Genomic DNA, 27414 nt, shown 5'->3' with positions numbered 1-27414 from the left:
AATCAGGTAAAGACATATATATCAAATTTTACTTTGGAAGTCTGGCGTGCTGCCAATACCTGGGCCTCCTTTTAAGAAAAGAGGCATATTTGGAAAGTAACATATTGCTTGTCCATAATAAAAAAAAGAAACTCTATACTGGGCAGGAAGGATGATATTGTGGTTAAGATAACTAGGCTGGGATTGCAAAGACCTGGTTTCTATTACTGAGTATACATAGACTTCCTGGCTTTCCTTGAACAAGTAATTTAACTTACCTGTGCCCCAATTCACCCCCTGAAAAATTATATATACAGACACAGATGAGGAATTGAGGCACAGGCACATTAAATGAGTTGCCTGGAGATTGTTTTGCTTAATAAACATCATTCAAGGTTTCTGTAAGAGAATTTGAAATGCTGTGTGCTTGTAGCTGATTCCAATTTATTGCACAAGACAAAAGTGATGTGGCAATAAAGAATGTGAGAGGTATACAAACCCAGAACACATCAGTTCACCAACTCTTCCAATTATTTCTACATTAGCAAGCTGGCTTTAACAAAATACTGCTGTAGGAACCAAGGGTGAAATGTATACTTTCAGTTTCAAGATAAGAACATGTATTGTACGTATTCTAGATAAAACAAGTATCATGTTTGCACAGGTTTGGGTTGGTTTTTTTACATTATTGCCCATTTATGCTGAAAAGTAATAAAATACTTAATGTGCCTTTTTGCAAATTCATAGTAAAGTTAAAGAGAGTCAGTCAATTCAGACACTTGTCTCACATAATTATAAAAATATTTGTCTAACGCTTTCTAGACATTACTCAGGCCAAATTTGCAAAAACTGCAGCCTAGGATTCATAGTATGTACACACACCAGCTTAGACTAGGAGGGTTCTTACAAAATACACATTTATTTGCAAGAAATGGGCAATTATACACGCATATGCGTGGCTTTCCATTGTATATATGTAATCTTATATTTCCCTATTTATTTTCATGCTTCTATATGGAATAGAATTCACTTCAATATGAAAATTGCATGCTGAATGTGAAATTTAGTCTGTAATAGTCTGCATCTTTAAGGAGTTTCTTATGCAAGTGCTTCAATTGACTTCAATGGGCCTACTTGAATAAGCTGTGATGTGAGTATTTAAAATCCCAAATTATCTCACAGAAGTGATAACTAGGATTTAATTTTACAGGGACTTTGACAACACATTCCCGTCCTACAATCCATATGTTTAAGAAGAAAGGATAATTGACTATCCATTGGCAGAATGTTTGATGTCAACTACCAAGCTGTAAATTATTCTGCAAACTTGAGTGTAATAATAATGTAAACTCTCTCTCTCTATCTCGATATATATATAGTCTGTCTGTCTGTCCATAATCTTCTTGGAGGGCATGGCTCCCGGCAGGGCATGGCTCCAGCCAATGCTGTGCATGGTATGTGGTGCAAATTAGCCGTCAAGAATGACGGTGGGGATGGAGCGCTGCCATAATGGCAGGGATGGAGTGGGGGGTGGGAGGGAATGATGGCGCATGACGGCATGGATGGAGAGGATGGCCCTACTCCTAGGAAGTGGTGGCAGTGTGGGGTGGTGGCGGAGGGGGACAGAGGAGACGGTGGGGATGGAGTGGGATGGCAGAGTGCCTCCGTGATGGTGGGGACGGGTGTTGGCCTCGCCTCTCCCCACCTGGCCCTGCTCCTTGGAGGCAGCAGCAGCACGGGGTCATGGCGGCGTGGCGCTGGCCTTGACCCGCTGTCCCCCATCCCCACCATCATTCTTGATGGGCAGCTCACTAGTAATTTACATAAATGCCTTGTTGGATGATAACTGAATTTAATAACTTACATAGGGAATTGTGATGGAGCAGCCTTAGTGCTCCGACACTTTAAGGGCTAAACCAGGGAGATGGCAGGTGCATGATGAGGGTGGCCATTTAATGCTCAGCTCCCTGGAGTGGAGAGAACAGTTTGAGACCAGCCAGCAGGTCCCTGTTGAGCTCCAGCTCCAGGATGATCCTGGAGGTAAGGATGAGACTATGGGGAAGAAGGAGGCCTCATTGGTCATGGGCATGGCCTGCAACTGTGCCCTGCCAGGGAAGGTTGTCCTGGTGAAACTACATGTGGTGGGGCAGCTCCCCAGAAGTGCCAGGCCAGTTACCTCCCTGGTGAAAGGTGAGGAGGAGTGCCTCAAAACCCCAGCCCTCACATCCCTGGTACGTTCGATTGACACAGAGGGAGCCCAGGGTCCCTGGAGTTCTGAGGCAAGGCCACAGGCCGGTGGAGAAACCTGGAGCAGCACCCAGGCTCCCTGTGAGACCTGAGGTTGCACAAGCTCTGAGAGGGGGCCAGGCATGGCTGCAGCCACCTAAGCCCCACAGGGTAGAAGACCACAGAGGAGCCCCAGGAAGGGGAACCAAGGGCTGGGAGCCCAATATGTGAAGCCAGGGGCCCAGTATGTGTTTGTTTGTGTGTTTGTGTAAAGAAAGACCCAATGCAAAGCACTGGAGGAAACATCTGTGAGACATGGGACATGTAAGGGATAGTTGGAGCATGTAAACACTGCCCCATTACAACTGGGGTATTCAAGGACAGCCTCCCACTTACTTAATATCTTAATTAGATAACAACAGGGCATGGCAGGTGAGCAAGGCAGGCGCTTTGCCCAGAGATGGGGGTGTGTCAGTGCTAACACTGAGTTTGAGAGTTGCCCTTGTCATAAGAATGTATACTTAACTGCTATAATTAATTAAAAACTTCACAAACCAATACAAAGTTGTAAGCCTTCCTGAATATTTAATTTTTTACTCAATCCTGAATGTTTTTCAATTGTGTAATTCTATAAAGCAGTTTATATTTTAAAAAAAGCCAAACTCAACATGATAAACATAAAAAGTTCATCTCTGATTATGATTCTCAGAAAATAAAAGGAACAGAATGTCTATAGCTAATCTGTTTGGATAACCTACTACTATATTCAGATTTCTCAAAGCACAACAGGAACACAATAGTATTTGAATGTCATATGATTCTTGAAAGCATGATTTATTTAAGATGTATCCTAAGCCCCATTTCTTGTTTCCTCTCCAAAGGAAAAATAAAAGCTATTGAAAAATTTCTGGCTTTGTTTTTAAAACCAAACACTAAACTTTAAAGACTATTTCTGGAATCAGTAAATTAGCTACGCTGTTGTATTTTGATCTATTTGACCTGCCAAAAATATTAGACTGAAAGTTGTATTATGCACATCACTATCAACATAAATTATTTTTGTGGGATTATTAAAGGGGTTATAGTTGGTATGAGTTACTTTCCATTATGACACCAAGCTATGAGAGAGATATAACCTATGCAAGTTATACTTTTTCCTATTCATACGTTTGGTTCTGAGGGTTAGCCATGATTTCCAATAAATGGGCGTATTAGTATTCCGGTATATGGGAACCTTGGAATTGTACGTGCTTATTTGCAATTTAAGTCTACACATATAGTCTGGTTTGGGCTTCTGTGAATGATGGTTATTTTCCTTATTTTTACAGAGACTTTATGAACCACAAAAAGGCCTTTCCTTTTGCCAACGGATTAAATTTATTCATGTGAAGCTAGGATGAAAGCTGCACCGTTCCAATGGTTCTGACATGTATTGTATATATGGCAAGCACCGATCTTATTTGGAGAACATGGAAGTCACCCAACTACTTATATTCTATTTTATACTGTTCATTTTATCTATAAAAACTATAGAGGCATTTCACTACTATTGATATGTGGACACCTCTTGGGCAGATAGTCATGTATAAATAATATGCAGCCCTAAACAAATTAACTGGGATAGGGATATTTTGGCCAGTACATAAGAATGCATGTTTTACTTGTATAAAAAAGTGCAGTTGCATCCACACCTAATGTTACATTATAGTATGGTCAGAATTTGTATGCATTGTAAAGTATATGATGTTCAAGTGATCTATCTCAAATAATGAGTCAGTTCTCCCCAGCATATGGTTTGGGACTCAGGATCCTACAAACATTGGGTGAAACTTACCTCTGAGCAGAAAGTTAGCACAAGGCCTATAAACTACTTGAGATCCAATGTGGAATGCTGAGATCTTACGTAGAATTTAAGTGGTTCACTGACTCTCTGCTTGGACAAGTTTCATACTTTATTGCTAGGCCCAAGTGCCCCCAACTTCTCTATTCCTAAACATTCCAAGTTCTCTAATGGACTGATTAAATATTGTCTTTATTCCATCAATATTTAATTAAGTCAATATTGGGTTAAATTCACATTCAAATGATAGGGGTTTGTTTTTCATTTAAAAATTCAATTTGCTCTCCAGTGTTTTATTACTATTATTTATCATGTGGTAGTTCTTAGAAAGCCCACTCAAGGATCAAGGGTTTTTGTGCTAGGCCTCGAACTAAAAACAGTCAGTCGTCTTTCTTCCTGGATGTCTGCCTTTGACAGGATGCACCATGCAGTCAATCTAGGCAAATGGAAAGGTTGGAGGGCAATGTAACAAAACAAATATAGGGCTAAAAATGAGGAATAACTCTAGTGAAGCAACAAGTAAAATGAAAAATTCTCTGTATGTTGGTTGGTATGACTACACCTTTGAAATTTGGGCATTCCTTCATATGAACTGGATCAGACACTGCAAAATGGGTTATACTAACTCCTCTATTTATCCATCTAACCCTAAGGGTACAAAGGTTTCAAGTGTCAGCATGGATCTTCAAATGGTCCTTAATGATTGAAGTACATAAAAGTATTGATTTGCTTCTTAAAGGATGCAAAAGTGACAGAAGGATGAGTATGTTGGGGCAGAAAAGGTCTGTCAAATGTGAAAGGTTAGTGATTCTAATTTCTAAATAGGCTTGCCTACCCCTAATTGCAGAACCTGCTATAGCAGGTGTGGGCAAAAGGTCAGCCCCAGCCCGCAAGGCCCCTATAAAATTTAGAAAATTAATATTTATCTGCCCCTGGATGTCTGTCAAAGATGACAGGAGCCAGGGCAGTAGGACCCAGGGGAAGCCATGGCAGGCACCAGCAAAGGCAAGGCCTGCCCAGACCTGCCCCCAAAACTGGAAGCCCCTGCCCAGCAGAGGTTCTGGCCTGCGACCATGGGGCCATTCATGCCTGCCTGTGCCAGAGTGAGAAATTCAAGTAAAAATGAAGGTGGGGGGCAGGGGAGGACTGTGAGTGATTGCCCCAGTCCTCAGGGCCAGGCTGGCTCCTGCTGAGTCCTGCAATTATGGCCATGCAGCTGGAGCCACATGGTGCAGAAGCAGTTGGCAGGTGGGCAGGAAAGTGGGGAATGCAGCAGCAGGGGGTGGGGGGAGTGGCAGTGAGCAGGTGTGCAGGAGCACAGGGCCCATGCTGGTGTCCTGGGGCCACAGGGCAGCTCACAGGTGGCAGTGATGGAGCCGCAGGGTAGCCCAGTGTGGCACGGGGTCCAGGTGGCCACACCAAAAACTGCTTGGCAGTGGCGAGGGAGAGGGAGCACTTTCCCCCCACACTGAGCAGCAATTTCTCAGGCTCAGAAACAGTGAGCCCAGGCTCAGCAGCAGTGGTGCAGGATAAAAACTGCTGCTCAGCATGGGGCAAAAGCGGCTCCTCCACCTCCCACTGCTGGCAATTCCTGGTGCAGCCGTTCAGAGCCCACATGGGGCTGCCCTGCATCTGCTCTGTGCTGCCACCACTACCCCACAGGGCAGCCCAGAGGTGGCAGTGACACAGCAGGATGCAGGGCAGCCCTGCACTGGCTCCAGGCAACTGCACCAGGAAGCACGGGGGAGGAAAGGGGCCGCTTTCCCTTGTGTTGAGCAGCAGTTTCTGTCCAGCTGCTGCTATTCAGCTCTGACAACCAAAGCCAGTACTGGTGCAGGCCATGCAGGGTCACAGCTGTGTGCGCTGGTCCCTGCTGCTACCACTGCATGCCCAGGGGTGACAAGACGCCATGGCCAGGTGGTGCAGAGCGAGAGTGGGGCTTGATGGGGTTGCGTGCTGTTGGCAGTAGCAGAAAGGCGCTGCAGGGCACTCGGACCCTGGGCTGTTTCAGGGCAGGGGTGGGTGCTGACTAGCTCGGGGGGGGGACAGGCAGGGGGGCTCCCATGCACACCCCGCATACCCTCAAACCCTTCCTGCAAACCCCACAGCCATGCCCTCCCTCACGCACTCCACAAATACTGTGCCCACCCCGCAACATCCTCACACAACACACAAGAGTAAGACTGTATTTTGACCTATTATGCAATCACTTCTACATATACAACACAAACACACACAAATCAGGACAAAAATATTTTTTTAAATTAAATTATAGTATTATGGGTGTTTGATTTTTATTATTTTTTTTTCTGTTCTAAGATGGCAAACCTTTTCCCAAAAGGAGGGAGGGACTTTTGGTGGCAAAGGTCAGAGGTTAGGGGTGCGACTTCCAGTCCCAAGATGGCGACCAGGGGGCGAAGCACCTGTCAAGGGGCAGGGCTACCCATGTGGCCCTCAACAGCTTGCCAAAACTCAGTAAGCAGTCCTCCGCCCAAAATAATTTTCGACCTGAAGGGATATGGGCAGTGGGGTCCAAGCTGAATATGGGCCGACAATGTGGGGACACGCCAGGAAGGCTAACCATACCTTGTCATGCATCCACAGATGCATCTCAAGCAGGTCCAAGGAGGTGATACTCCCCCTCTACGCAGCACTGGTCAGGCCGCAGTTGGAGTACTGCGTCCAGTTCTGGGCGCCGCACTTCAGGAGGGATGTGGACAGCACAGAGAGGGTCCAGAGGAGGGCCGCTCGCATGATCAGGGGGCAGCAGGGCAGGCCCTACGAGGAGAGGCTACAGGACCTGAACTGTTCAGCCTCCAAAAGAGAAGGTTGAGAGGGGATCTGGTGACCATCTACAAACTAAGGGCAATGGGAGAGTCCCTGTTCCCCTGAGCACTACCAGGAGTAACGAGGAATAACTGTCATAAGTTGATGGAGAGCAGATTCAGGCTAGATTTCAGGAGGCGCTACTTCACAGTCAGGGCGGCTAGGATCTGGAACCAACTTCCAAGAGAAGTGGTGCTCACTCCTACCCTGGGGGTCTTCAAAAAGAGGCTAGACAGCCACCTTGCTGAGGTCATTTGACCCCAGCATTCTTTCCTGCCCATGGCAGGGGGTCGGACTTGATGATCTGCTCAGGTCCCTTCTGACTCTACCAACTATGAAACTATAATTGCCTGCCCCTGTGCTATAGGAATTGTAAATCTATGATTCCTGTGATGCCTACTTGGAATATTTCCATTTAGTTCAAGAAATCTCTTGCTCGAAAGGTAATATAAGAAGTTAGACATTTTCCAGTATAGGGAAATATGGCCTCTGCTACTTACTGTGACCTTGCTTTGTGCCATATTTGTATGTGCCTTCATTCTTCTGTAAACCACTAGTATTTTTTATTCTTCTTTTAGGAATTAATAGTCTAAAAGCAGACATGCAGGCTAGGGTGTTGGTATAATAAGGTAAAAAGAGAGAGAATGTTTTCTGGACTTGTAACACAGGATATAGAACAACCACTGGCAAAAAATACATGCATTTTTTTCTCTGCTGGAAACTACTGAGCTGTGTGTTTTGGCCCATTGTATAAAGACAACTTATGCTGAATGAGGCCCAAATAAGGGGAAGTGTTTCTTTCCAAAGGGGAAGCCAATGGTTTCAATGAGTCTCAACTACATAGGTGAATTTCAAGTTACCACAGCGTTGCACAGTTTAAGACATTTTCTGAATGCTCAGACAAGATATGAGGTATTTATTGATATTTCATTCAGCAATATTTAAGCAGTCTTCACTTACACATACAGGCCTATACAGTAATATATTTCAAAATTCCTCCATTGGAGCAGTAATGGGAAACTCCTATAGTCTCTATACATGGCACTGAAATTATAGCTTACTGCATCTATGACTGTTTCATGTATCATTATTAGGATTCATCATTATTAGGATTCATTTTGCATTTTGATATGCCTCTTCATGGAGACGTTCAAAGACTGAATTCACTGAGACAATACTCAGCTAGCCAGCCTAAGATGGGTGCTCATAATTCTTTATTAGAAGCAAAAGAATATTTTCAGGCATACATTTAATGAGCAAGAGGGAAAATGGATTCTGATCAGAAGTGCTATTTTGACCAGTTTTCTTAACAACCCTGTCAGCCCTGTTCTAGAACAAGGAGTACATCAGTGTAAAAGGAATTTTCATAGTATTTTAGAGCTCATTTTATTGTACAGAGAATACAGAGACTATGGGTATGGACAGGTATTCAGTTCCATAGGTCAAGGCTGGGAAGATACAGGAGTTCCAGTCCCCTGGTTAAAGAACTACACAGCCACCTCAAAGGTGAGCTCTGCAGCCAGGGGATACTAGGGGGCTGCTCCTTCAGTCGCACCCCCTCCCAGGGAGCACAATGATTGACAGCCTCTGTTCTCCCCTGCTTGAGGAGGAGGCAGGCTGTCAATGCTAAAAATGAAATGCTGCCAAAAACAGTCCCTCCACCCTGCTGGAGTGGTAGAGGCAAGGAGAACTGCCCCAACTCCTAGACACAGCCACCCTCTTCCTTAGCGCCCCCCCAGAGGCTTCCTCTAATCTGAGACCTGAAAGCATAGCTGGGCATTCTGATAGCTTGCCATTAGGCAGGCACCCAAGGAGCCAACCATTCTTCCTCCCCTTGTACAAAGGGGGGAGAGCAGGGGACTATGGGATTCTGGGGGTCCTAGTGACCCATCATGCTGTGGGAATATGCATTAAATGCTGTGCTATAAAACTTCACTAAGTGGCAAAGGTGCTCTTTGAATTATTTAAAATTTAATTTAAAAACTAACTAAATAACAAGGGCTGTAGAGCAGTTTTAAACTAAAAAAGTGAAGAAAAGCCAACAGGTACAAAAGAACACACAGGCTGGGTTGATGCAACCCCGAAGGGGATGCCATACAGATTCTATATTGTCTTGAAGAGGATAGTAGGGGAGTAAGAAGTTTATCTGTAGATAAGTGAGGGTAAGTCAGAACATGTAGATTTCCAATCAAAAAACATGAGCAGAAACAGGCAGCTGAGCAAAGACAAAATTTATAAATGCTTCTACACAAATGCCAGAGGTAAAAAGAAACAGAATTAGATGGTGAAATAGAATGCCTGGTATCAAATGGTAAAGACTTTGACATAATAGGCATCTCAGAGAATTGGTGGAAGGCTCTTATAACAGGTTACAAATGATAAAGGAATGACAGAGTAGGATGTGCAGGTGAAGGACTGGTGCTGCATGTTAAGGATAGTACAGACAGTTCCAACATAAAAATCTTATCTGAAAGGAAAGCTAATCACAGAAGCCCTGTGGGTAGAAATTCCTTATTTGAATAAAAAGAATACAGTACTAGGACTGTACTACCAACCACCTGAACAGGAATATGATTATGAAGGTGATGAAGGGGAAGGTGATTATGAAATGCTCAGGGAGATTAGAGAAGCTGCTAAAATGAGAGGCAATAACGACAAAGCAATAATAATGGGAGACTTCAACTATCCTCACACAGACTGGGTAAACGCCTCATCAGGGTGAGATGTGAAGATAACATTTCAGGATATGATAAATGAATGCTTTCTAGAAGAACTTACCTTGGAACTGACAAAGGGAAAAGCAATTCTGGACTTAATCCTTAGTAACACATAGGACCTGGTTCAAGAGTGAGCCACTCTGTAATAGTGACCACAGTATAATCACATTTCACATTCTAGCAAGAGGGAATAAGCCAGAAAAGTTCACCACACCAATATATAACTTTAGAAAGAGAAATTCCACAAAAATGGGGAAGTTAGAAAGAAGTTTAAAGGGGTAATCAAAAACATAAAAAGCCTACAAAGCAGCTTGGAAGCCGTTTAAAAGGTGTACTCAGAGAAGATAAAAGGCCATAGCAGAGGAGCTACCATATTTCACAGTGTATAACCTAAGTTTCTGAGCCCAATTTTTAATTCTAAAAATTCAGCCTCAACTTGTACACCATATCACTGTCCCCTGCAAGTGGTGCTGGGCTCAGCACTCGACCTGAGTGGTGTGTGGCAGCGAAGCACCAAGCCTGGCCCTGTCTGCTGGAAGCGGTACTGCCGAGCCCAGTCCCATCCCCTGCGAGCAGTGCCAGGCTCAGCACTCTGCTGGCACAGCTGGGCTTGGTGCAGGGTAATCCCACTCACAGAGGACAGGGAAGGGCTCAGCGCTCAGCTGGCATGGCTCAGGCAGCACTGCTCACAGGGGACGCAGGCACGCCAGCTAAGCATCAAGCCTGACACCACTCACAGGGGATGAGGATGGGGCTAGGCTCGATGCTCGGATGGCGTGGCGACATCACCTGCGAGCAGCACTGTCTAGGCTGTACCAGCTGAGCGTCAAGCCTGCCCATGCCAGCTGAACACTGAACCTGGAGCTGCTCACAGGGGACTGCTCACAGGCTCAGTGCTCAGCAGTGCTGTTCATATCAGATAGGACCAGGCTTGGTGGATGCACCCCTACCCCCTGAGTGGCACAGGGCTCAGTGCTCAGCTGGCACAGCCGAGGCAATGCCACTCACAGGGAATGGGGCCACACCACCTGAGTACTGAGCCTAGCCCCATTCCCAGAAAGTAGCACTGCAGGACATGTCCATGCCCAGGGTTCCTGGCCCACAATGAGGATGTGCAAGGGCTGGTATAAGTCAACATTATATTTCTAATCCAAAAAGTTAGGTGGACTTATACAATGGATCTATGAAATTCCTAACTTTTTGGATCAGACTTACACACCACATCAACATGACTTATACACCATGAAATACAGTAAATTAATTCTTTACATTGTTTTACTGCAAAAGATACTGGTGAAACTTCCTTGCCAGATCAGTCCTTTATAGCAGGTAGATCTAAAGAGTTAGACTGCACTGAAGTGACAACAGAAGAAGTTTTAGAACAAATCAATAAATTAAATGCTAACAAGTCACAGAATCACAGAAAAGTAGGGCTGAAAGGGAGGTCATCTAGTCCAATCTCCTGCACAAAGCAGGACCATCCCCAAATATATCACCCTAGCCAAGGTTTTGTCAAGCTGGGCCTGAAAAACCTCCAAGGATGGAGATTCCACCATCTCTCTAAGTCAGTGGTTCCCAATCTGTGGTACGCATATGACTACTGGTACACAGACAACCTGTCAGTGGTACATGTTAATAGATATATTATAAGTACTTCATATGACAAAAATTTTCTGGTGGTACTTCAGGTTGCATCGCCTTAAATTGGTGGCGTGCAAGCAGAGTTTGGGAACTGCTGCTGTAGGTAATCTGTTTCAGTGCTTCACCACCCTCCTAGTGAGAGAGCTTTTCGTAATATCCAACTTAAACTTCCCTTGCTGCAACTTGAGACTGTTACTCCTTGTTCTGTCTTCTGCCACAAGTGAAAACAGTCTAGCTCCATCCTCTTTGGAACCACCTTTCAGGTAGTTGAAGGCTGCAATTAAATCCCCCTCAGTCTTTTCTTCTCCAGACTAAAGAAGCCCAGTTCCCTCAGCCTCTCCTCAGAAGTCATCTACCCTAGCCCCCTCACCATTTGTGTTGCCCTCTGCTGGACTCTCTCCAATTTGACCACGTTGGTTCTGAAGTGGAGAATCCAAAACCGGACACAGTACTCCAGGTGTGGCAAGACTAGTGCAGAATAGAGGGAAATAATCACCTCCTTCAATCTGCTGGCACTTCTACTAATACAGCCCAGTATGCCGTTAGCCTTCTTAGCAACAAGGGCACACTGCTGACTCATATCTATCTTACTGTCCACGGTAACAACCCAGGTTCTTTCCTGCAGTCCAATCAGTCCCCAGCCTGTACCAATGCATGGGATTCTTCTGTCTTAAGTGCAGGACTTTGCACTTGTCCTTCTTGAACCTCATGAGATTTTTTTTGGCCCAATCCTCCAGTTTGTCTAGGTCACTCTGAATTTTAGCCCTACCCTTCAGTGGATGCATTAGAACTATTTATCAGTTTGGATGTGTCCAAGGAAACAATGTGTAGGAACAGCTATAATTAGGGTGGCACTGGAAGAAGAGATGGAAGTGAGAAGCAAACAAGGGAGGTTGAATGGGGCATGGGGACCTGGGATAAACACAAAATGGAATGCAGCAGACTTGGAAGGAGGAGTCAGGGCAGAACTTTGGGATATTTAAACAAAACATTACAGACAAAAGGACAAGTCTTGCTAATGTGCTTTACAAGCTCCCTCAGGGTCAGTCAAGCAACCACTCTCATGAGCAGGGATCCGGGTTTTCCATTTCCCACAGAAAAACAGAGAATACCATGGATTTCCTGACTATCAGAGAAAAAATGGATTTTCCCTTTTAGCAGAGATACCTGTGCATTTTGCAAAGGGTTCCACAGGCAGGCAGAGCTCCAGCCTACAAGAGCTAATTGCAAAAATGGCAAGAAACCTCCAAACCTGTCCAGAGGGGGAGGGAGATGGGGAAAGCACAGGGCTTGAGGCTCTCAGTCACTCACAGGTAAGCTCAGGCTCACTGTTTGTTCCTGGAGCCTAATGAAGTGGGTCTTGCTGAAGGTCCCCTCTGGCAGGGCTGCAGGTTGCAAGTCATGGCTGGGGGGCACTGGTAGGGCTGGGGGAGGGCAGGTGTGGGTGATTTCCAGGGCTGGGGGAAGAGCCAGCAGGGCAGACAGGGGCAAGGCATGTGTGGGTAGGGGCTGAGGAAGCAGGGAGGTGTTGGGGGAATCCCACATGGAGTGTCTGCCAGCAGCATGTGAACCAGGAGTGGTACACTATTGACCCTTCAGGGAAGCCACACAGAAAAGCACAGAGTCTGCTCAGGCCGATAGCACACCAGTCCAGATCTATGTGCCCAGCTGGGAAAGTACTCCATGTGGATCTTTCCCCAACACTGCCCCACTCCCTCAGTCCCCAGCCAACTTCTCACAGGAGTGCCCACCCAAACAGTGCTGTGTGGAGCAGGAGCAGCATGCTATTGGCCCAAGTGGGCTCCATGCTTCTCTGTGTGGCTTCCCTGAAGGGCTGACAGCGTGCACTCCCTGTCCATGCACCACTGGCCGGGCAGGCACTTCTGTGGGAAGCTGGCTGGGGGATGAGGGAGCAGGAAGGAGTTGGGAAAAGTCCCACATGAAGTGCCCATGCAGCCGGTAGTGTGAAGACTGGGAGTGGCATGCTATCAGCCCTACAGGGAAGCTGCACAGGGAAGTGCAGAGCCTGCTTGGGCTGATAGTACATTGCTCCAGGTCCACGCACCACTGGCTGGGTGGGAGCTCCATGTGGCGCACTCCATGTGGGGAGGGAAGCAGGGAGGAAGGGAATAGCAGAGCCATGCAGAGAAGCTGCTTGCTGCTGTGAGCTCTGCCCTGCTTCCTTCCCCTGGGCCCTCCACACCCCAGTAGGCACGACCCAGTTCAGCAGGGAGCAGTGGAGCTGCATGGATAAGCTGTGAGCTCTGTGCTGCCCTGGTGACGCACTGCCTGCATGTGGAGCTTCAGTGAGAGCAGTAGTGCGGGGCTGCACCCCTCAAAGCAATGGCACACACAAGGGGTGTGTTGCCAGGGCAGCGCAGACCTCGCAATGGCGAGCAGCTTCTCCATGTGGCTCTGCTCTTCCCTGCTGTGACAGGTTGCACCAACCAGGCTGTGGAGGTTCCAAGGGAGGGCAGCAGGGTTGGAGTCCAAGCCCACAGCCCATGCCTGTCCGGGACACAGATCTGGGGGGGTGCAGGTCCCCCTGCCCCCTTCAGGAGTGCATGCAGTGGCAGGGAGTCAGCACTCCCCCCCCCCAGCAGGTAGCAGGGGGAGTGGGTGCAGAGGGCTGTGGACCCAGGTCTGTAGCCTTGGCAGCTAGGGCCTTCTCTTGTACAGCTGGGGGAACAGGGGCTGTGGGTGGGGTGTGATGGGCACCAGGAAGGCTGTTGGTGGGGGGGGGAGTGAGAGGCACCATCAGGGTCAGGGGGACTGTGGGGAGCCTTTAATTTTAATAATGATTTTTGGTTTTTTATGAGAGAATTTGCAATTTTTTTTTTTAATCAGAGAATTTGCAATTTTATATCAAGGAAAACCAGGATCCCTGTTCATGAGTCAGTGAAGAAGAATTTGGTCACATCTTGAATAAAATGACCTCAGTTCCATAGATTTATACTCACTTAAACAGGAAGTGAACAGCACACAAGGTGTAAATCAAACACCAGAATAATGTGTCTAAGTACCTGGTAATCCATGGTAATTGAATAAGGATGAAACCACGTTTATTCTAGCAAAGCGAGCAATCATCAAATGTCACCACATACTAATGCTGACTTTGGAAGACCCCAAACTTTGGTTTCTGGTAAGGCCCAATCATATTGTTACAGAGGTTCATGTTACAGTTCTAGCTTTCCAGCTCTTTGTTTTATTTTAGATAAATCTTGACTTTTTAATACATAAAATCTGTGAATTATTGTAGGATGTGCTCAGCCAATTTTGGCTAATACATCTTTATAGTCAGGCAATTAAGAACTGTAACTTTCCCATGTCAGTCTTATCACACACCACTTTTAATATTGCCAGAAACGTTTCACTCTCTACTTGCCATGGTTATTAAAAATATATATATTTAAATTTATGGTTTCAAAGAACTATTAAAAGCAAACTATAGGCTGAGACTAGCAAGGCCTTACTTTTAATTATATTCCTCTGTAACAAAACCAAAGGCAACTGTGTCACTTTAATAATTTCACAGATTTCATAGACATTAGGGCTGGAAGGGACCTCGTAAGATCATCAGGTCCAGCCCCCTGCCCAAGGGCAGAAAGTCAGCTGCGGTCAAGGATCCCAGCAAGATAAGCATCCACATGTTTCTTAAAAGTGTCCAGAGCAGGCGCTTGCACCAGCTCTGAGGAGAGTCTGTTCCAGGCCTTGGGGGCTCAGACAGTAAGCAAGTTTTTCCTTATGTCCAGCCTAAAACGGTCTTGCAGGAGTTTGTGACCACTGGACCTTATCATCCCCTGGAGTGCTCTGGTGAACAAACGTTCCCCCAGATCCTGATGCACAACCCTGATGTACTTATAGGGTGCCACCAAGTCACCCCGAGCCTGCACTTCTCCAGGCTGAAGAGTCCCATAGCTCACAGTGTCTCTTCATAAGGCCTGTTCCCTTGCCCTCAGATCATGTGTGTGGCTCTCCTCTGGCCTCTTTCAAGCTTCTCCAAGTCCTTCCTAAATTGTGGAGCCCAGAATTGGATGCAGTACTCCAGCTGCAGCCTCAACAAGGCCAAGTACATCAGGAGGAAGACATCCTGGGTCTTGCTTAATTTGCATTGGTAGATGCAAGCTAGGGTTTTGTTCACTTTGCCAGTTGCAGTATTGCACTGGTGGCTCAAGTTCATCTTGTGGTCAGTCATGGCCCTCAAGTCTCTCTCGGTCATGGTACTAGTAACTGTAGCATTACCGAGCCTATAAGTGAGGTGTCATTTTTTTTCCCCTTGAGGTGGAGCACCTTGCATTTCTGTATGGAATGCCATCAGGTTTTCATCTGCCCACCTTGCAAGCCTATCAAAGTTAGCCTGGATCGCCTATTCTCAAGCGTGGAAACTCTGCCCCAAAGTTTGGTGTTGTCAGTGAACTTAGCCAGTCTGCTTCTGACACCAGTGTCCAGATTGTTTATGAACACTTTAAAGAGTATAAGTACGAGAACAGAGCCTTGGGGGACACCACTAGTCACTGAATGTCATGTGGATTCAGTTCCATCAACTAGCACTCTCTGGGTCCAACCTCAGAGCTAATTTCCCAGCCATTGGACTGTAGAGTAGTAGAGGCCATAGTTGCCTAATCCATGTGACCTAGCAGACATAGCATTGGATTTTAACTTTGGAGATCTGGGTTCTAGTCCCAATTCTGATATTGGTCTGGTAATCGAATTTGGGGGAAATGACTTCTCCTTGCTATGTTTCAATTTCCCTGTAAAATGGAGACAATGATTTTCCTTCCTTTGAGCCCTTTGATATCTATGGGTGAAAATAACAATCATGGAAGAAAATCACCCTCAGCTGCAAGGAATTGTTTATGATGATAAAAACTAGGTAGTGTTTTTATTACTTGTTGCCTCTCAGAGATTATTTATTCAAAATAGCAGCTTCTGTGTATATACCTGACTGGCCAATAACTCCAGTGCCCTTACAAGCTCAAAGGGCTTGATTCTCAGTCTTAAGCAAAAGTCTAGTACTTTGCTAATTGCTGTTTATTCTAAGGTATGGAACTGTATTGTGGTCTGCTGAAGAAACGTGATAAATTTTGCTATACCTATTAACTAGAATATCTTCAAATATATCCTGTAGTACAGGGGCTCAACTTCAGAAACCCAGCTATAAATATCAATCTTATGGGTATCAATATATCACAGCAATACATACTTATTTCAAAATTATGTATCACCAGAGTCAAGCCCCAGGCCTTTCATATAAGATACCTCACCATTTTGGAAATTATTTTGTCATCTCAGTACTTGAGATTTGTCACAGTCTCTGCCAAGGAGGGCAAAAATATTTTAGATATGCCAAAATCAAACAATCCGAGATACTTCACATTATAGAAAAACACCATTTTTCAAAATAAAAGAAACCAAACAAAAACTAATCTACATGTGATCTTTCTAACAAACACTTATTTTGTGGTCTACCAACCTACGGTGATGTGTCCTTTAAAACCACTAAAAGTCTAACCTCAGAATCCTGGCACAAGGGCAGCACACTGTACAACACACTTTTTTAAACAGTATGAATCATATTGCTGGAGCTCCACAACTAAATGTAAAATAACACTGGACTTGTTCCTTTGTGTGACTTGCTTCCCTCAACACATGTGGAAGCCTTTACAATGACCTTGTAAATTTCTGAATTTTTAAGAGAAAATCAGCATAAAAGTTCCAAGCTCCTCCCTTCCCAGGCTGACCACACTGAGTGACTGCTATCAGGGTGCTACTACTATCTGCCCCCTTTATCAAATTATAGTGCCTGAGTTACAACAGTTATTTTATGTGGGGTAAAGGGTGACATAGTGACCACTGACTTTAGCATTAGGACTACAAGTTACTTAGCTTGTTTGGGAACATCTCTAAAAATGTCTTCAAAGAGTGGTTCTAAAGAATTCAAGCTTTGGCTTCCCTTCCTCCCCTCTTCTCCTCAACAAGAGTAGCCACAGACTGGTTTAGGGGATTCCTGTCTCTCTTATCCAGACAAGCCTACATATCCCAACTCTCAGAGGATCGCTTTATACCTTTCACTGCAACCAGAGCACAGTTCTTTTGGAAAGTCAGGAAGAAATATCTAAAAAACTTAAACATGATACAATACTTTTAAAAATGATTCTCTTTTGTTGTGAAAAAGTCCTACATTGTTCAGTATTTAACATTCTTCAATGCAAATGCCAGCTTATTATTTCATCTCTACAGCAGAAGTTTCCCTCTACCTTAGTAAGGAAAAGGATATGAAAACTCTTTTGATTTATAATGGTTTCTATAATGGTATTTAGATAAGTATTTAGCTACTAAAGCAACAGATGCTAAATGTACAGGTCATGAGATGCAGAAAGACAAATTGACATTTTATTCCAAGGTCAGGACTAATTTTGGTATTTGCTTTGCATCTATTATCTTACCTTCCATAACAGCACAGCCAACAACAGGAAGATGAGAATTCCCACCAGCAAACTGATGGCAATTATCCATCCAACTACATATCCACGAGGCTCCAGATTATGCAAGGCCTCAAAGACCACCTACAAAGCAATTAGAAAAAGATTATTTTATTATTGGAAGCAGTATGGCTTTCTATTGTACTTATCTTATGAACTTCACAGAATTTTGGCTTGCTGATCATATTTGGGTTTTTTTAATGGCAAATAAACATGGAACGCAGCCTTCACTTCCTATGTTCTGCCTATTTTTCACAAGTGATTTAAGACTTCTTTTAAAATGGGATTTGAGTATTACTAAATATCACCCAACAAATATCTGCTCCCACTCCAAATCCTTCACATCTCGCTTCTTTACCTGTCTTCAACAATGCCTAGAGGCTTGCATGAAAAACTTTATCCTTCTGTGCATTCAAAATCCCATGACCTCCAGGACTGTTTTGTATTTTTTTATCTTATTCATCAAATCTTCAAGGCTTCCAAAATTGTAGACACTTTGCATGAAAAACTGTATATGCTGACATCATAATCATTTTCAATGAAGATGGGACAATGTTCCTAGCAATGTTCACTGTCTACTTTACAAGAAATTCAGAATGAATGAGGCATGGGCTCCAATCAGGACTTTCTCCCTCTTGATTCAATCTTTACATAGGTTAATAGGTGCATTGTGAGTGAAGAAAGGACTCACTATGAGGATAGTGAGGATTCCTGACCTCATTCACAGTGTACCTCTCCTTATGTATATGGTAACCATACACATATCCTAAATCAGGGATGTCAAACATAGCCCACAGAGCCACATCATCTGTCCCAGCACAACTTTTCTCCAACCCAGGCTGGGGTGAGAAACTTTCCATGGTGGCAGCAGCAGTGCTAGAGCCCCAGCAACACTGCAGAAACAAGCCTGGCACTGTGTTTTCTTTTGATAGTAGTAGCCAAGTCCTGTGATAGTATGGTGCTGCAGGGGCTTCAGTGCTACTGCTAGGGCTGTGCAAATTTCATCAGGCATTTCATTTAGTTTCAGATTCAGATGTTTTGACAATCAAAACACCAAATCTGAAACAAAATGCAAGGCTCTGAGACAGCTGTAAAACAAACTGGGCCATCCAAAATGCTTCAGACATTTTCCAAAACAATTTGGATGTTTCCTAAATGTTTCGGATGTTTTAGAGGCAGACTTGCAGGGAAAAAGAATCTAAGGGGGAGGTGTGGGGAGGACTGCTCTGATACTGACATTTGTAGCTGGCCAGTGACCATGATCTGTCCCTGAGGTCCCTTCCAATCCCAGTGCTCTGGGGGAGGGACAGAGAAGCACCATAAAAAGGCTGTTTGTGAACTGCTGTCTGCCATTTTGCAGCTGCATCTGTGAGTGTCTGGAGCAGCAACAGAGAGCAGCATTAGTAAGCCTGGCTTGTAGCTTGGTAGCGCCTTTCTACCAAGTTGTAACCATTGCCATCGATCCTTTTCTATTTACCCTTGCCTACCCTTCCCCAAAAATCCTGTTATTTGTTCTTCTTATTTTGCCCCCACAAACAAAGAGAAAGCAGTGCTTTGCCTGGAAAACACTCAATACACATACATTTATTACATACATACTCACACAGATGCACATTTTTTCCAGCACATGAAATAAGAAGTGTGACGGAAAGGCAAGTGTCAGGTCTTTTGGCCAGGGAGGGAGAGGGGGCAGAGGGAGAGCTGTAAGTCCCCTCCCCTCCCTTCCCCCAAACTTAGACGCAGCCTCTTCCCTAGCACTAGCAGGCATGAGACTTCTGGTGCTGGAGGCAGCAAGGAGGTGGGACCAGTGCCTGCATCTGGACCCCCTCCAATAACACCAGCCAAAATAATAACTCCCAGCACCACCAGCCTGACAAGGACCACCAGCATGATAGTCTCCTCCACCCCCATCTCAGTTCCCAGCCTGAGCCTTCCAGTGCCAGAGGAAGAGCTGGATCTGGAAATAAGGGACCTGAGCAGCCTAGCAAAAGAAATTCTGGGGACTGAGGAGGAATCTGAGTTTGTGCTCCACTCCTCTCCAAGTTCCCCTAGAGCCAGGTCTCCTTCCCTGGAAGACAGTTCAGAGGAGGCCGAGGTAGAGGTTCTGGAGGCAAGTGGCTCAGCTGAGTCCACTCCTCCTGTTGTGCCTCTGCCTGCTGAGGAGGGGGATTAGGCAGGATCCATACCCACACCCCAGAAGTGAGTGGATAGTGTGGTGTGGGATCATTTTGAGGTGTCAGATGATCCCAGGTATCCTTTCTGCCTGCACTGCTGATGTAAGACCAGCTGGAGCAAGGAGGAGAAACACTACAGCACCACAGGGATGCTGATGCATCTCTGCAGGCACCGCTCCCTTGCCCTTGCTCTTCCTCAGCCTGGCACCAGTGGGAGCATGCACAAAAAGAAGTCCCCCTCTTGCTCCAAAGCCCCTGTCCCCCTGAAGCAGAGGCAAGCCACCCTGGAAAGTGGGGGAAAGGTGGGCACATGGGGGGGGCATGCTGCAAAGGCAAGTGAGATCACTGAGCATCGGGGAGGTACTTGCTCTGGATGGCCAGCCCTTCTCCCTAGTTGAGTGGCCAGGGTTCAGGCAGCTCATGGTGCTCATGCCCCATCCTACCAAGTGCCTGCATGCACCATCTTGAGCAGGACTTGTGCCCTTCCTGCATGAGGGATGCAGGCAGTACTTGAGGGAGGAGCTATGCAAGGCAGGTCCACAGGTGGCCCTGCACTTTACCTCCAACATCTGGAGCAGCCAGGGTGGAGAATATGCCTCCCTCTCCCTTACAGGGCATTAGTGTCATCAGTCAGGCTGTCGGTGGGCTCTCCTTCAAGCCAAGGTGAAGGATGAATCCCATATGGCAACGGAGATCATGGGGACCATAAACCATATGGTGCATGGGTGGCTTGTTGGGCAGGGTGAGCTCACCCATGGGTTCATGGTCACTGACAAGAGGGCCAACATGGGCAAGGTGGTCCGTGATGCCAGCTTTGTTTTGAGAACTTTGAGCTGGTGATGGTGCTGTCACAACCGGCCAGCTCAATTCAAAGCGCAGGAAGGTGGCAGGCTACTGCCACTGCAGCATCAAATGGTGCAAAATGCTGTGGGACTAACAGGCAGAGCTGAGCATCCTGCAGCACAAAATTATGCAGGATGTGGAGACTCAGTGGAACTCCACATACCTCATGCTAGAAAGGCTGGTGGAGCAGCAGAAGGCCATCCATGAGATGGCCTTTCTTGGGGAGATTGAAATCAGTGGCCTGCTTAACAAAACAGAGTCCTAAATACATCTTTCCTCAGCTTTGCACCATAATAGGAAAAAAGGTGAGCAAATGTATTGGTTATACACAATTTCAAAGTCTTACACTTCAGTCAAAACCTATTTTTCACTGTAAAAAAAAATTCTATTCAACAAAGGGTATTTACTACCAGATATACATTTTATCCCCTAAAAAAACCACAAGGTTGTTTGGTTTGTTCTTTTTCTTAATAAGAAAGGAAAAATATTATCCCTCATTCCCCTCTCTACCCCATTCAAAAATGGGGTGACCTTTGCTCAAAGTTCTCAAATTTTAATCTGAGCAGGGACTGTTGACAGCAAAATTTTAGCCATAACGGAAAATCTGGGAAACTGTAAGTGACTAACAATAGAGAGACTGAATTCAAAACTGTAAAGCAGTAAAAATGATATGTTGATAGTAGTCTTATGCAGAGTTTAGATTATGGATTGTATACAATGGTTTTTATAGGGATGATCCTGCCTCAGGCAGAGGGTTGGAATAGATGACATCTGGAAGTCCCTTCCAGTCCTACTTCTCTATGACTCCATGACTCCCACATATGAAATATCCATAAGGTGGTCACCCACTCTTCCCTTCTTCCAGTGCTGTGATCTCTGCTGTTACTGCTGCTAACAGCACAGTTCATAGGAGAGCAATGATGATGTGATACCCTACAAACATACATACCATACAGTCATTCTGCATGGAAATGTAATGTATATGTGAAAGGAAGCCAAATTTGTATTCTATCACCATTAATGGTATCCACCCAAATAAGTCTGTATTAAGCTGATAAGACTTCACATTTTGAGAGCGATTTGTACAGATCCTTTTTTCCCTGCCATGCAAACAGTTTTCACAGTGATTGACAATTCTATCTTTCCAACAGCCATCTGTTCTCAATGAAATGCTGAACTACTGTTAATCAGTGGCTGTCATTTTCAAAATATTTTCTTATAGCCAATTTTCTTAGAATGCACAAACTGTTCTGTAACTGGTACTAAAGAGGTGGCCATTTTTTCCCTCCAAAATGAACAGTTTCAACAGCAATTCCAGGACAGACTTTTCTTTAGTAGGCAATTTCTGTGAGAAAGAGAATTCAAACACAGTCTGGAACCAGACCAATGGAAGTCATTAAATCTAGCCCCCTGAAATTTCAGACAGCCATGTAACAGAAGTTTATTCCAAGAAAGTTACACAAGATAGTCTTGTGTACAAGACACAAGATCTTGTAGGACTGACAAGATCTTGTCTTTGGATATCATTTCCTGGGGATCCCAGGAAATACATTATTGAAAAAAGAGGTTTTGTGTGTTAGAAACTATTATACCTATAGAAAGTCTGCATGTTAAACATTGCTTGCAGTGAAGTATCCCAGTACCTCTTCACCTCTATGCCAATTTCTGTCTCAAGACAAACTGTGACAACGAGGGAAAATATATCCATTATCTTTTATGACGTGTGTGTGTGTGTGTGTGTGTGTCTCCTTGCTTAATTGCGTATTGCTGTCTGCAACATACAGAAAGGCAGCTGTAAAGTGTTTCTTACAAAACCACCAAGAAAAGTAAAACAATGAAAATAATAAGACAGCAGGTACCCAGCTTCAAAGGAGTTAAGATAAATAAGCTGAGTTGGCCATCAGCTTAAGGAAGAAGCTACTTTGCTGGCTCCATCCAGGATAAGATGTTTCACTCTTCCCACAGCTAAGCTAAAGATCAGAGGAGCCCTACAAATCTTAAAAAGACTCTCCAAAAGGACAGGGAGTTGATGAGTTGGAAGAACTTGCTTATTCCAAGTCAGATATGGGGAATAAGCCAGACCTTCCTGAGCTATAGGTAGATACGGGAAACATAAGTAAGAGAATATGCATAGATATCTCTTTGCTATTTAAATTCTTTCTCTAAGCATTGTATAGCTTTCAGCTAAATAAATCATGCTTTGTTTTGAAGAAGCCATTCCTGAATAACTTAAAACATGTGCATGCTCCTAGAGGAAAACCCTTGCAGGTCCAACTTTAGGTAGATGTATGTGAAGTAGTCAGGAGTAGTCCCCAGAGGATGGTAACTCTGGTTCTGGTTTGAAATGGAAGAAAATGTAGAAGTACCCCCAAGACAGATAAAGGCCCAAGGCTGATGGCTATGGGAAAATACTGGTAAGACCCTAAGAAAAGAGGAAACCACTCTAAAACTACCTTCTAGCTTTTGGGGTAGTCTCATAGTTTCATAGTTGGTAGGGTCGGAAGCAGATCAGCAAGTCCGACCCCCTGCCATGGCAGGAAAGAGTACTGGGGTCAAACAACCCCGGCAAGATGTCTATCTAGCCTCCTTTGAAGACCCCCAGCATAGGAGCGAGGACCACTTCCCTTGGAAGTTGGTTCCAGATCCTAGCCATCCGGACTGTGAAGTAGTGCCTCCTGATATCTAGCCTGAATCTACTCTCCATCAACTTATGGCCATTATTCCTCGTTACTCCCAGTAGTGCTCGGGGGAACAGGGACTCTCCCATTGCCTGCTGGTCTCCCTTGGCCTGTTTACAGATGGCCACCAGATCCCCTCTCAGCCTTCTTTTGTGGAGGCTGAACAGGTTCAGGCCCCATAGCCTCTTCTCATAGGGCCTGCCCTGTTCCCCCTGATCATGCGAATGGCCCTCCTGTGGACACTCTCCATGTTGTCCACATCCCTCCTGAAGTGTGGCACCCAGAACTGGATGCAGTACTCCAGCTGCGCCCTGACCAATGTCGCATAGAGGGGGAGGATCACCTCCTTGGACCTGCTCATGATGCATCTGTGGATGCATGACAAGGTGCGGTTAGCCTTCTTCACTACATCCCCACATTGGTGGCCCATGTTCATCTTAGAGTCTATAACAGTCGAAGATCCTTTTCTGCCTCTCTGCTAATGAGAGGGGAGTTCCCCAGCCTGTAGGTATGCTGCTGGTTGATTCTTTCTTCCTAGGTGCAGGACCCTGCACTTGTCAGTCTTGAAACCCATCCTGTCCTCATCCTTTGACTTAACTTAATTGTGTTGCAGAACCAGGAGGCATTTGAGCTTGTGTTTTCCTTCATAAGCCCAAACTAAATAAACTCTCAGCTTCTCAAGAGAAGAACCCAGAATTATTAGATTCATCTGAATGGAAAAAAAGTCAGGCTTTCCTTGCCTCCCTGCTGGGTTTTCATTATCACATCTTCCCTTCAGAGCTGTATTCCACCTCCTGTACATCAACTGCAATTTTATGGCACTATCCCTGGATCTGACAAGTCAATCATTACTGTCTTCTAAGATTAAAATATTGGCTTGTGAAATATTTGGGGGGGGGAGGAAATGAGAGACAAGTCTACCTGCAACCCCATGGACTCAAAAATAAAGCATTTCACCACTGAGAAACTATTAGTTAAACATCAGTTCCATCCAGTGTGCAATGATGTAAATATTAACACCGCAGTCCTGATAGATGAGACTAATTACATGAACAAGGCAAGTGAGCTATTGACGTTGGAAAAACAATACATCAGCCAAAAAATTCAGGGGAGCTGCTGATAGTCGTCTGTGGTGTGCTCTAAATTCATGCATCCTTTCTGAATAAAGGAAGTTCAAATAATATTTTCCAAAAGAGACATTCTTGACAATTTATAGGCCTTTATATAAGGTTTGGCTTTCCCCTTTCAAAGTCATGTAAATAGACTTGTCCTGGTGCATTAATACACTAATTTGGGATTTTCCCCACTTCTGTTTTACACTGTCCCCTTTTAAAATTACTTAAGGTATGTAACTGGTGTTAAACTACAAGTTTCCAATGAAATCAAAGATAGCAAGTCTGCAGGACTATTTAAGCCAATCTTAATTAATAAGTCTACCTTGAGTTCCCACACTAAGACACTGACTGAAATTACTGTGGTGGAGTGGACCCAGACAATTTTGCTTGGCATGCAAAGAGAACAAATTTATCAGCTGATTCAACAACTGCTCAGAGGAACTCATTGGCCAAATGGATATGATACAGCATTCAGTGGTGAACAGCAGGACAACAGAAGGGGATTTTCAAAAGAATGGGAGAGTAGACAAAGAAATTGTATTTCTCCCGTTTCTAGTTACAGTTGAATAACTGTGGCTTGTAACAAGTATTGTTTGTTACAGCATTCCACCAGAAGAGGGAGAAAGGGGGAAAAAAACTGAATACATTGAGCCAAACCACGTCTTAATTTTTTCCTTGAATGTGCCAGAATAGAAACGCCAACAGACATATGAAAATAACACAAAGAAGATTGAAAAAAGCATTCACATTAGGAAAGGGTGAAATTATCAAATGGAGTTACACTGTTAAAATATGCCAAGTATGTACCCTTTCAGTAGAAGCTTCCCAGAAACTAGAAACCTTTTGCTTCAAGATTAATATATCTCCGTAGCCTATATGATGAACTTTGTAATCACTGCAAGTCAAGGCTGGATGAAAGGCCTTCCAGGGACAGGAAAGGGACGGTATTTTTTTCCAAGCACATGATAACAGTGAAATATAGCAGACCTCCCATTCCTGGATAAAAGCATCAAATAATAATAATCCCTTACATTTAAGAAATGTCCATCACACTGAAAGATCACCAAAATAATCTGCAAATGGTAATGTACAGCAGTGAAAGTCTGGCCCCATTTACATTGAGTTCCCAGGGGCTAGGATTTACCAGCTCCCAGCTGTTGCTTCACTTATTAATGAAATGTAATCACAGAAGACCAAGAGCCAGCAGCAAAGAGAGATCCACCCTAGGTAGGGTACTAGAAAGTGCTGCAAGTCACTTACAAGGTACACTGGCAGAGGTGTGGGGAAGTGTGGCTATAGCTATGCCAAAAACTGATTTTTCAGATAAGCTGCTCAACCAATATTGATTTAGCTTTCTGTTGAAAAAAAGACTAACAGCTATTGATAAACTAGGATAGTATTTGCATAATTCTTCTGAATAGGGGCACACTTGTAAACACCTGGTCAAAAGCCTAGCTAAAACTGTGGGACTGCGTAGCCATTTATAAGCTATTAATAATAATGTCATACTCAAAAAGATTTTGGTTTGGAAAAATGGAGTTTCAGGGAGAATCTGAATTAGATTAAAGCAAACATTAACCTCAGAATAGGAGGCAGAACCTATTATTGGCAAAGGTATTCTGAAAGCCATTACACCTCTGGCTAAGGGCAACACAAAATATACTGCTACACATAAGCATGCCATCACAGTGAATGATATTATCATGGTGAGCAAAACCACAGAAGCATTAGGCAGCAGAACTCTTTTCTCAAAGGAAGTCAGACTCACTTGGAGTTGGCCAAACCCCCAGCCTGACCACAAATTCCAGCCGCCTTGCTCCTTGAAGGCATTCCAAACCAGTGGGATCTGGAGACCTCTCTCTTCAAAACTCATTTACTTACTGTTGCATCTTCAGAATTCCCATTTGGCACTTCCACCACCCTGAGTGTTGTGTCGACCCTCACCTTCGCCCTGGTCACAAACTGGATGACTGATGCGCTGTCCTGAGGATTCAAAAAAAATATAGAGGCAGTCAAAACAGCCCTTTCCAAGCTGGAGGCAAGGATTACATTGGTAATTATTACCTGAAGCAGAATGCGTCTTTGGACTAGTGACCTGCTATACAGAGTCCATTATCTCAGATTTAAATTAAACCCATTTCACAAAATGAAATATGTTGTGGGCTCTCTAAAAAAACAGCACCCTTGGTTTGGTCTGTTTTAAAAGTCCCTCAAACTTACAGTGCAAGCACAAAAATACAGAGAGTACTGCCAATCCACACAAACAAGTTAAATCTTAACTGCTTCAAACCACTGCTTGGTTCCCAAATGCTTAGAAAGATGTATGGAAGCTGGGATGGACTCAAGTATGGTATATGATAAAAATTGTTTAATTACTTAAAATAAAACTAGCCAGAGCACACGGCAAAAGGTTGAAATGTTAGATTTATATTTCCCATAGTAACATATACTTTACCCTGTATTTTATACAATAGATTTAAACATATTTTCTAACCAGCTGCTCTTTTTGCACTTTTACACTGTAGATTTGTAGGATTCTTATTATTTAGGGCTAGAATTCAGATCTTAGCATTTAGTATGTGTAACACCTTTCCCCCATGGAACAAGATAGTGTGGTTCTCATGTTCCTTTCAGAGAAGAGATGCATGCATCCCAACATAGCATTCCCACTGCAGACCCTGCCCACATCCCTTGTCTGGAAAGTTGTGATCCCACACTCTCCCTAGCACAAGCGATAAAGGGTACCCTAGCACCAATGGTCAAAAGGGAGAAACAGGTAAGTGATGGGGGACGGGGCATTGCTGAGACTAGGGGGGTCAGTGGGCACAACCGTTGGAGGCCTCAAATGCCTCTACACGAATGCTCGAAGTATGGGGAAGAAGCAGGAGGAACT

At 44.6% G+C, this 27414-nt stretch overlaps 1 protein-coding gene across 1 annotated transcript in view; it reads right to left on the bottom strand.

Moving 5' to 3' along the window:
- ITGA9 (integrin subunit alpha 9) overlaps positions 1-27414 on the bottom strand; it is a 350292-nt gene that overhangs the window by 7651 nt on the left and 315227 nt on the right. Inside the window, exons 26-27 of the mRNA XM_019534746.1 lie at positions 26403-26504; positions 17676-17795 (exon numbers count right to left, since the gene is read on the bottom strand). Coding sequence (XP_019390291.1) covers positions 17676-17795; positions 26403-26504 — 222 coding nt within the window. The remainder of the gene's footprint in view (positions 1-17675; positions 17796-26402; positions 26505-27414) is intronic.

This window comes from Crocodylus porosus, unplaced genomic scaffold (genome assembly GCF_001723895.1).
Source record: "Crocodylus porosus isolate Cpor-Errol unplaced genomic scaffold, CroPor_comp1, whole genome shotgun sequence".
Taxonomy (NCBI): Eukaryota; Metazoa; Chordata; order Crocodylia; family Crocodylidae; genus Crocodylus; species Crocodylus porosus.
This window is presented reverse-complemented; position numbering and strand designations above follow the sequence as displayed.